General features: G+C 40.1%; 1 protein-coding gene across 1 annotated transcript in view; it reads left to right on the plus strand.

The window, feature by feature from the left end:
* Nucleotides 1–12,165, plus strand: part of LOC132092714 (exostosin-1-like) — a 367,552-nt gene that overhangs the window by 309,648 nt on the left and 45,739 nt on the right. The window contains exons 6-7 of the mRNA XM_059499069.1: nt 8,985–9,117; nt 11,981–12,099. Of these exons, the coding sequence (XP_059355052.1) occupies nt 8,985–9,117; nt 11,981–12,099 (252 nt within the window). The remainder of the gene's footprint in view (nt 1–8,984; nt 9,118–11,980; nt 12,100–12,165) is intronic.

Here is a 12,165-nt window from a genome sequence, read left to right on the forward strand (position 1 = left end):
ATATCCCTTCCCGTCCTTGGTCACACATTGCCCTTGATTTCGTCTCTGGGCTTCCTCCTTCGAAGGGAAACACTGTAGTTCTCACGGTGGTGGATCGCTTTTCCAAAAAGCGGTTCATTTTATTCCCCTGCCCAAGCTACCCTCCGCACGGGAGACCGCCCAACTGGTGGTGGATCACGTCTTCCGTCTCCACGGGTTACCGGTGGATGTTGTTTCAGATAGGGGTCCCCAGTTCGTCTCCCGGTTCTGGAGGGAATTTTGTAGACAGATTGGGGCCTCTGCTAGTCTGTCATCTGGTTTTCATCCTCAGACCAATGGGCAGTGTGAGCGGGCCAACCAGGATCTAGGAAGAATGCTCCGCTGTCTAGCATCCAACAATCCGAGTTCCTGGTGTCAGCAGCTCTCCTGGGCAGAATACGCCCATAACACCCTTCCTGCGGCCGCGTCAGGTATGTCCCCTTTTGAGTGTGCTGTTGGTTATAATCCACCTCTGTTCCCATCACAGGAACCCGACGAAGCGGTTCCATCCGCCCTGGCTTTCGTCCAGCGCTGCCGTCGCACCTGGAAGAAAGTCAGGAGGATTTTGGTCCAAACCTCTGACAGAACCAAGGCTGCAGCTGATCGTCGCCGGTCCTCTCCTCCTACCTATGTGTGTGGTCAACGGGTTTGACTCTCTACCAAGGATCTGCCTCTCCGGGCGCCTTCTCGTAAGCTGGCACCCAGATTCATTGGGCCTTTCCGCATCACCAAGGTGGTTAGTCCGGTGGCGATCAGGCTCAAGCTCCCTCCTACTCTTGGTCGGGTTCACCCGGTGTTTCATGTTTCCAGGGTCAAGCCTGTGTTCTCTTCCCCCCTTAATCCTGCTTGCAGTCGCCCCACCCCCTCGTCTTGTGGATGGATCTCCTGCCTATACGGTTAAGAGATTACTCGATGAGCGGCGCCGCGGCAGGGGGTTTCAGTATCTTGTGGACTGGGAGGGGTATGGTCCAGAGGAGAGGTGTTGGGTGCCGTCCCGGGACATTCTGGACCGCTCGTTGATTGAGGACTTCCGGCGGCATCGAGGTAGGCCCCTTCCTAGAGCGCCAGGTGACGCTCCTGGGAGGGGGGGTACTGTCGGGTCTCGGGGCTAATCACCTGTCTTTTTGGTATGGGTGTGTGTGTGTTGGGATGGTTTGACAGCTCACCGCGTCTGCCTGTTTGTGTTTTCCCCGCCTCCCTTGTTTCCCCGTTGTTAACCTTAATTGCTCGCCACTTGTTCTCTATGTCCTTCTAATTTTTTCCCCTTTATTATTCCCTGTGTTTCTCTGTCTATTGTCAGACTGTGTTATTCATACCAATAGCTCCGATCATCTAGCAGCTCTTTGAACTCACCTTGTCGTGTCTTGTCCTCAGGCTCCAGTGTGTTTAGTTGATTCCTCTGCCCTTGTTCTTACAAGCCTTGAGCTCCTAGTAGCTTCCAGCTGTTCTTCCCTCCGGTCCGGCGGTTATACGTACTCCTGTGAAACGTGACTCATCTGCTACTCATCCTGTCACTGCGAGTGTAATCTGTGAACCGTGACTCTTCTCCTCTGTTTCGAATAAAGCCTTGAGTTTACCCGCATCTGAATCCAGCCTGCTTTCTCCTGACACTGAAAGTTTTGGATAAAAAACCAACCAGATGGCATCACTGTAGCATTTTACAAAAATATAGTTTGCTTAGTTTTGAAAATTTTATAAAATCATCTCTTATTAAAATGTTTTTTAAATGTTTAAATAATCTTGTGCCAAAAGTTATATGCAAATTAATATCAAAACAGAGTAGTAAGGGGATCGCTTCAAGAGGTGCAACTACACAGAACTGTATAGCACCACAGAGAAAAACTAAATTTGCACAATCTACATTTACAGTTCAAGGTACATTGTTATGGAACAGCTTGTCAGCTGAATTGAAAATGCAAACACAGTTGAATATTTTTCAAACAAAACTGAAAACGTGGTTCAAACAAAAGCAGATATGTGAACATTGATGGTTGTACATAGTCTTAGTTGTCTATTTTATTTTATTTCATTTTTTTTTTTTTTTTTTAGCCTAACCAGGGACTGGGGCTGCACATTAGCCTTTGGCTAGAAGCCTATACGTAGAGCATCGGCTGCATGAAATTGTAGCAATGTTATACTGCATTGTCCCTGTTAAATAAACTGAAAATAAATAAATGTATTCATTTATTTAGACTGCACATTTAAAACAATTAAGCACACTTAATAAAAAAGGCATTGCTTATTAAAAAAGCTTTGTAAGTTCAAGTATGGCTATTTTCTGATATAACCATTCTTTTCATGAAATTTATGTATAGTTTAAATCATGAGTCTCAATACTCTTCTATAAAATCTGCAGGAGTTCCACTCAGTATAATTTGTTTAGTTAACGCCGATCATGTGTGTCTGTGTGTTTTTTGTTGTTGTTGTTGTTGTTGTTTTTGTCTCCATCTCTGTCTCACCCTCGCTCATTTGTTGTTCTCTCCATCTCTCTTTGTCTCTGATGTCTTCCACACAAAAGAAGATGATACCTGCCATGATCAAACGCACTTGGTCTTTTCCAGACTTCTCCAACACACATACAAATGCAGATGGATTTACTCAAACATTGCCTCACTCACTCCCTCACACATCTCTTTGAGAAGTTTCTCTTGGGGTTCAGGTCAGCCTTGGTCAGCTAGATGGAATGGAAATTTTGTGCTGGGTTTCTGTATCTCTTCAGCTCAGCAAGGTGTTGGACAAGTCTTTTAATAGCAGGCCCAGACTGAGATCTGCCAGACGTCACTGCCAGAAATATGACTGACTATAAATGTGTTCAGAAAGCAGACAGATGAAAGCAATATTTCTGCCAAATTCGCCAAATATCACCACAGTGGTCAGAATCAGAGATACTGCTGTAATTCCTAAAACTGTCTACAATAAGCAGCGGAACTCAACAGGTTTTGCTTTAAACCCCAGATTTTACACTGGATATTAAGCAGTTATCTGAAACAATGTCAAAGCTGTCTTTAAACTACAATTTACAAAAACATCCTTTAAATTACCATGAAAACAATATTAACATGCAAATTATTATTATTTTTTTTTTCATGATCCCAGCTATTGAGGAGTGCTACTTATTTCAAATGGAGAAAATTAAATTCAATTAAGAAATGAATTCTAAACATATGAATTAAAAAATAAAATTAATAAAAAGCACTTTTCGAATTATAAATATACTTACTGGATGTAAAACTGTATGTAAAAATTTAATCAATTCATGTTTATAATATTACAATAAATAACAAATCCTTTTTAAAATGCATCTTTTAAATTGCTTTTAAAAAGCACTGGCCAGTTATTTGGATAACACTTTATAATAACTGCACACCATGAATCACTAGTTAAGCATTAGTAAATAGTACATTTACTAAATAGAAGATTTTTACACTATTTAAAAGAAATCTTCACTGATGAAAAACATGCCTGGAAAAATAGTCTGCAGGTGCATTTGGAATATTTTAACTAATCTTGCAATACATGCCATATCTACTTTCTGAGAATGAATTATTATATGCAATAACAGACAATACTCAAGCACTGTGAACTGACTCATGATTTCATGAGTCTCTTCAGACCTATTGTACTTGCAGGCTATTAGTTCGAATTTTTAGAATGTTTGATCTCCTATCTGAATTATTTTCCACAAATTGATCATTGAAATAAAAACAAGCAAACTAAAAGAGGAGTTATATACATTGTTATTTATCTGTAAAAAAAAAACATTAACATTAACATTACAATGACATTCACAAGCTAGACAATATTTCTATTCATAACACGTATTTAAAGGGTTGCGCAATGTAGCCAATCACAGACTCAGCTGTTGATTTCTGGAACGCAATGGCCAATCAGAGGTGATTAAGTTAGAATCTACTCTAATATTTTATCGGGAGCATTTATTCTGGGATGTTATGGAGCTTAGGAAATGTTACAGAACCATTTCATGTAAATTAATTCTATGTACTGGAAAAAATCTATATAGATTACTTTTATGTGGGTTTTTATGGGAGGGAGCAGGACAAAATGTGAATGTCGCAGGCGGGAGCCGGACCAGATAAGTTAGGCTATATTTCTGCGGTAGCACGCGGGTGCGGGACAGAATCTTGCGGGAACAGGACTGAAAAATCTGTCCTGTGCAGGTCTCTAATACAGAGATAAGAGATGGTTATAACTACACATCCTATTATAATGGATATACTAATTACAGCGTAGATATTGTATGCAGCCTAATTTGCATGCATGAGAGAGCCGCATCCGCTCTTAAACTGCTGGAATTGAAATTGCATTCGAATGCGCACACACCCTTTTTACTTGCGCTTTTGATCTTGCGATCAGAAATGGAGCTACTGAGCGCGCATTGCATTCTACACAATTTGTCAGACACCTACAGTGCGTGTCTGTGAAGGAATTTTTATAAATTCCTATGGAAGTACAGCTTCAGAGAATGCTCCAGCTCAGCTCTGCTGTAGCCATCTCCACCATCATCTCACCTTACTCCCGTGATTGCTCTCTGATCTCCCGACATGGGCCTGGTGGCCAGGGGGCCCTATGTAGTCGCTTATATCACTTATTAGGTAGGGCCGGCACTGGTTTTCCCTGCTGTCCGTGACGAGAATAGAATTGTCACTCCATTTTGTTGCAACCTACCAGATGCAGGAACAGCTGCAATAAAATCTTAATTCAATCTCATTGAAAAGCCTGTGTCATACATTCTGGGACTATGTGTAAACAATATGTGACCTGTAACTGAACATACACTTTTTTATGTTGTGTTTTTCTAGCCCCAGAAGCTGGTTGCCCCCCTTCTGATTGAACCATAGTTTTTCATATCAAAGTCAAATTACAGAGAGATACAGAGAAAGACCATAAAAAGAGGATTTCTCCAGTTTACTCAGAAAAATGTATAAATATTGTTTTTACTCATTAAAAGTATTTACTTCTAATTAAATGACTTGCACTTCAGAATTTTTATTTTTTTTCAAATGATTAATACTTCAGTTGCATCAATGGATTAGAAAACGTCTCGGTTACGTTTTTAACCCTCGTTCTGTGAAAGAGAGAATGGACACGTCAAATCAGTAATGACAGACAAATTGGGATCTCGCTTAGGGAGACCAATCCACTTTGAGTGTATCTAAACAAGCCAATGAAAATAGGCATGTGATGATTGCATCCAGTTTCCACTGATCAAAGCGTGAACATAAAACGGCAGCAGATGCAACGCACACCAGGTTTTCGCTGAGGAGCCGAGCCAGTAACCCAGCCACTCAGCAGTGGTACAGCAGCAACTCTTTACACATATGAGATCCACTTAGGTCTCTACATACCTAAGAACTGAGCTCTGTACCGGTTTTTACGGATTCATCAAGTAAGGGCTAGGCGCTGGATGTTCCACCATGTCTGGCTGCTGAGGGGATGGAGGAGCTCGACAGGGTCTACACTATGGACTATCTGGAGCGATTTTAGCAAGCCGATACTAAACCGGGGCCTCTCAGTGTTTCTTTCATTTGAGATGAGGAGACCAGCTCGACACGAAGGCCATATATTCTAGCGAACATGTTGGGGGTCACCCAGCCCACAGCTCTACAAATATCTGTCAATGAGGTGCCACGAGCAAGGGCCAAGGAGGATGCATCACTCCTAGTAGAGTGCGCTCGCACCTTGAGCAGGCAGGGCATGTCCTATGCCTGGTAAGTCGGGGTGATGGCATCCACTATCCAGTGGGCCATCCTATGCTTGGAAATGGTATTTGCATTCTGCCGACCTCCAATACAGACAAAGAGCTGATTTGTGGTCCTGAAGCTTTGCATCAAGTCTACATACCATCTTAAGGCTTGGACGGGAAGAAGCAAAGCTAGGGCTGGGTCTGCCTCCTCCCGGGGAGTAGTGGGAACCTTGGGCACATAGCTGGGCCAGGGCCTCAGGATTACCTGGTTAGTAGATCCTTCCTCAGAGGAACCTGCCAGGGTGGGGCTGTCACGAGGAGCATTTATTTCTGGAACCCAACTCTGAGTGGGCCAGTTAGGCTCCACAAGCAGGACCTGCTCCTCGTCCACCCTGATCTCGCACAGCGAAGGCTCACTAGGGGAAACACATATTGAGTGCCAGCTGGACCATCTGGGGATGAAGTCTCCATTCTCCAGGGAGCGCAACTCGTGACAGCTCGTCAGCCATACGGTTGTGAAGATCCGGAATATGAATGTCACAAAGCAACCTCGGGTGTTTCTGATTCCAGACGAAGAGGTGGTGGGCAACTTGTGACATGTGACAAGAGCAGTGGTGGATGTAACAAATTATAACTACTCATGTTACTGTAATTAAGTAGTTTCTACTTCGTTACTTTTAAATCATAGTTCCTTACTGTCTCGGCATTTCAGTAGCCAATGAAGATATCAGATCGTGAAGGAACCAATAAAAGCCCTGGTATTTGAACCGAGAAAAGCCGCCGCTGCAGCAGGTTTTGAAGAGCTGATCAGACAATGAGCTTGACACTCATCGGCTTCCTGTCGATTACAGAGTCTGAATGTCCATATTGGATTGCAGGTATTCTGCATATTTTACTCATTCCTGCACAAATGTGGTGAGCGCTTTGTTGTAACATGAGAACACAGTCAAGCAATCGCAGAAAACTGGATGCGAGCACACAAATAGGCCTAACTTATAAAAATGAATTGCCTGTCCTCTCACTCCAATATTGCTTGTGTGCAGACTGTGTGCAATTGCGATCTCTCCATGCTTTTAAATGAGAAATTAAATCAAATTAAACTTTGTCAACCATTCAGAATAGATCTACGCTAATGAAAATCCTACTGGAAATGTTATTGGCTGTAAGTGAAATGCACCAGAAAGTCGTTCAACAATCAAAGATGGAACTTTAATTTCTTTACAATGAAAGTTTATGCTGGAAATGTTTGGAATGGGATATTTGTCTGATTTGTACATATAAATATCCCAGTCTGCCTAACTGCATCACAACATTGTGATGCTATATGTCTGCATATAAAAGGCTGTATTAAATCTGTTCATCATATAAAGCGAATATGTCTTTTAAGAAGACTTTGATTAAACCAATTTCAAAGCTTGAAATAATGATTGCTTAGGAAAAAAAATGGATGGTCAAAAAAAAAATTAAATATTGAAAGTGGTAGTTTTGCCAGTGGTATTGAAAATGCTTATACATCATGAAATCAAAACTAACCTGTTCAGTGTTGGTTGTCTAGTCTTCTCGATGTGTACGTGTGTTTCTGCCTTCACATTATGGATTACCCCTATGTTGATTATTAAAGACTTTGTATCATCCTCTGCCTCGTTTATGTGCTTTTCTCCCGCATCACACCGTGACAAGCGGAAGCAAGGGCAGACCATTTTTTTTCCAGTGTATCCTTGCAACATGGGGCCATGAATTATCAAGCTGCAACTTGAGGTGATGGTCTTGGATGAATGGCACAACAATGGGCCTCGGGATCTTTTCACGGTATATCCGTGCATTCAAAATGGCATTAATAAAATGCACCTGTGTTCGTTGTCCATAACATACGACTGCTGATACCATAACCCTACCGCCACCATGGGCCATTCGATCCACAACATTGACAATGCAACCGCTCACCCACACGATGCTATACACATTGTCTTCCATCTGCCCTGTACAGTGAAAGCCGGCATTCATCCGTGAAGAGAACACTGTTGCTGCTTTGGAAAGGGGCGGGGCAGTACTGAAACACCATCTGTTTGCCAATCACAACACACAGGGACAGCTAACCAATCACAACACATTTCGTTTTTCATCAAACCTGGAACTACTTGAGCCGTTTGTGCAAGACTGGGGAGAAAGGTACTGTAGTAATATAAATTATGTGGAAAGATAATGCGTTTTTCGAACCAACAAGTGTAAGAGCATGTTCTAGTACAAAATAAAGTCTTTGTAAAAAAAAATGAAATACAATAGGACCCCTTTAACCACTTCTATCCAACCGTGATTCTGCTATGAGCAAGAGGTGCGCCACAATAAAACCCCACCCTTTATTCAATATTCCATTTCACTTTAAAATACATCACAACACTGAAGTCAGTTGCAACTTCCAGTTCACAGGTACTTTGATACTGGTATTTTTCTGGCAACATTATAGCATTAGTTTATAAAACAGGGTTTCCCTAATGAAATCATATAAAAGTAAAATTAAGATAAATAATGTAAAATATGAACAAGCAAAATACAACACCTACTAAAAGATGTCAAAATATTTGATTTGGTTACCAGGATTTGATTTTTTTGTTTTTGTTTTTTACACCATTAGCCAGCATCAGAGAACCATAAACATGTGATTGTGTCGTTAAATTATTGAAATTATTGAATGTCTCTGGGTAATAAATGTTTTTACTTTACAATTAAGAGTGATCTGTTTATCAGAGGTGACTGTTTGATATGTCTCCATATGGTAGAAATGTAAAGTTCAGTACAGTACAGATTATACAACTCATGTAGTTAATGTACGTCATGCATTAATTTAAAGGGATAGTTCACCCCAAAAAAATATGAATTATCCCATGATTTACTCACCCTCAAGTCATCCTAGGTGTACATGACTTTTGTCTTTCAGACAAAAACTAATTAAGTTACATTAATAAATATGTTCTGGCTCTTCCAAGATTTATAATGGCAGTGAATGGATGTTGACATTTTCAAGTCCAGTAAAGTGCATGCACCCATCATAAGAAGTGCTCCACATGGCTCCATATTTAAAACTTTATAAACAGTAATCTCTAGCCTCCGCAAACTTCCAACAAGCATTTACTAGAGTGTCGTTCAGGCAGATGACATAGGTGGAAAGTAAACACCGTCACAGAAAGCACTCACAAGCAATATTTTTCATGATTGTAGCACCCATAATGCTTATTGTAACTTATAAATAATGATGTGTTTGCAGATTATCCACGACAGGATACGGACACACATGTCCAGAAGCAGGCAGATGTGGAATTATTTGCCTGGAGGACTTTACACACTTCCTGAATTCTCCAGCGACCTCACCCTCTTCCCCTTCTACTACTCAACACTTGGTGAGTGTGTGTGTGTGTGTGTGTGTGTGTGTGTGTGTGTGTGTGTGTGTGTGTGTGTGTGTGTGTGTGTGTGTGTGTGTGTGTGTGTGTGTGTGTGTGTGTGTGTGTGTGTGTGTGCATGTGTGAGACTTCACCACCTTCGGATCAATGCCATAAAACTTTGTTGCAGTGAAAATTAAATCATAACTCCACTCCAAGCAGTGTGTGTGTGTAATCTCATAGTGGATTGTGAACATATGTGTCTGCCATATTCCTTCCTAAATCCAGCCTGTGTGTCTTTGCATGCGCATATAGGGGACTGTAGTGGATTTGTCCCTGGGCTTCACATGTCAGCAGTAAATCTATGTTGCAGGAGTGATAGATTGTTTTTTATCTGCTGTCACATTCGTTGTTAGTCTCACTTTCCATAATTTTGATGACAGGGCAGTTAAGACTCCCTGTATGTGGCCATAACTTGAGAGAACTTCAGTGTGGTGTGATATACAGCTTGATTCACTCAGCCAGGGCAACACTAAAATATCCGGCCACCTGTGATACATGCTGTTTATTAGGCAATGAGAAATCATCCAACATGACCAACGGACTGCGCCAATGGCTTGCTGTGTCCCTGTCTTCCTTGAAACAGTCATTTGTAAATATTTTAGATTTTGTGGCCTGCATACACAATAATGTTCTGTCGTACACAGCTCAGATGAATCTTCTGGTTTGCATTTTTTATATATATTTTTATTTTTCTGAACATGCAAAATTTTGGCCTTTTATTGTGGCCAGCCTAAGGCACACCTGTGCAATAATCATGCTGTCTAATCAGCATCTTGATATGCCACACCTGTGAGGTGGATGGATTATCTCGGCAAAGGAGAAGTGCTCACTAACACAGATTTAGACAGATTTGTGAACAATATTTGAGAGAAATAGGCCTTTTCTGTACATAGAAAAAGTCTTAGATCTTTGAGTTCAGCTCATGAAAAAAATGAGGGCAAAAACAAAAGTGTTGCATTTATAATTTTGTTCAGTGTAGATGAGTATGTTTCTACATTCGAACAGATTTCGATAAATTTAGCATTACATCACTTGCTCACCAGTGGATCCTCTGCAGTGAACGATAAATGTCACAAAAAAAAAAGTGCAAAATTATTCAGATCTTCAAATACTTCAGGAACTCAATCTATAATATCTGTAACCCAGGGAGAGTTGTTGTATAACTGTTAAATAAGTGGTTTATTTCACTACATTACTAGTAATAGTTTAAATATATAGTCAAAAAAATATATATAGTTATAGTAGATTGAAAATGGTTCAACTGTCCTGCCGGAAGTACTGGCAAGCATTTATGGTAAACTTAAGTAGAATTTAATGTAAATCTATTAACTTTAAATATTTATAAATACGCTATGGTTAAACATATAATAAAATACTTTACATGTGCTGTAATATGTTAGTCAACACATCAAAATAAGTGCACTGTTTCAAAACACTACAAAAGAGTAAAACATTATTTAACCTCTTAAGACTTGAATTTATCTGAGACTGCCACAGTTTTCAGAGATACCAAATGATTGGATGTTTCACCATGACCACTCCCTCTCCTTGGTCATCAAAAATGTCTGAAATTAATTTAGTGACACCCTTATGGAAATATGATAATATTTTGTAATTGTCATTTAAATCTGTCAAATCTTTTAATTGTGAGTCATTAATCAACATCTCAGGAAAATGTTATAGGGTTTCAAATCAAAATATGACTTCCTGTTACGAAACAGGACGTTAATTTCATATGAGGACACCGGGACATAAAGCATGTTTATAATGCACTTTAGGAGAAATAACAAATGAATAGGGAAAGAAATTATGTTTCAATATTTTATGAGATATTATATATTATTATGCAAATATTTTAATTATTACTTCCATTATTACACTTCTTTTTTTTTTCATTACGTTGCCCCAAAAACACATATACACATTATATTTAGTTTATACATTTGTATATGAGAAATGAGAAAACCCATTTATGGAAAAAACTATGGGCCCTATTTTAATAATCTAAACGCAAAGTGTAAAGCGCATGGCACAGGTGCACTCAGGGCATGTCCAAATCCACTTTTGCTATTTTAACGATGGAAAAATGGTTGGCGCGCCCAGGCACATGGTCTAAACAGGTTGTCCCTATTCTCTTAATGAGTAATGGGTGTTTTTGGGGCGTAACGTGCAATAAACCAATCAGAGTCTAATCTTCCATTCCCTTTAAGAGCCAGTTGCACTCGTGCCATAATGGATTTGCTATTTATATGGCGGAATTTGGCAAGCGCAAAGACAGAACGCGTCTCCGAGATGAAACGGAGCTGATCGGAGCAAATAGATAGCCTAATTCTGATACATGTGTTGACTATCTATTATGGCATGTAGGCATTTATATATATAGGCATTTATATATAAAATGTAAAAGTTTCATATCTTTGATCAATTCATTTTACTAGTTTTAATCCTTTTTTTGTTCTTTTCTTTGTAGTAACCTTTATTGTGGTGTAATAGAGACTTAATGTAGCTGTAAGGTTTCTGGAGTTGCAGTCGCAAACGTAGATAAATGAAGTGAATCCCTGAGGAGGAACAAAGATAAACAGGTGTTCTCTTTGAACGGCTGCCATAAAGCAAACAGATACAAATGCAGAGAGATGTTACACACCGAAGGCTGATTCCGCTGTAGACTGATTTCATTAAGGCTAATCTGACGTTCGCAGTGTGTGAAAACTGCATTTGTATGTGCTTCACGATTTAAGCAAAGAAATTCGCCTGCAAATAAAGACTATCCAAAAAGAATCACTAAAGTAAGTTCTGCTGTCTATGTCTGTGATTTCTGCAGGTAAGAGTCCGTCTCAGGAGTTTACAGCTGTCATTCAAGCGGTCACACTTCTACAGTCCCAGCAGCAGCCCATTTTCAAACTGATCCATGCAGTGGCCAAGTCCAAGTTCTGTGCGCAGGTGAGAATATGACAGCAAATAATCAGACACGATTATAACTCTTACATTATTATCTATGCTGCAAAT

Source organism: Carassius carassius, chromosome 18 (assembly GCF_963082965.1).
Source record: "Carassius carassius chromosome 18, fCarCar2.1, whole genome shotgun sequence".
NCBI classification, from domain to species: domain Eukaryota; kingdom Metazoa; phylum Chordata; class Actinopteri; order Cypriniformes; family Cyprinidae; genus Carassius; species Carassius carassius.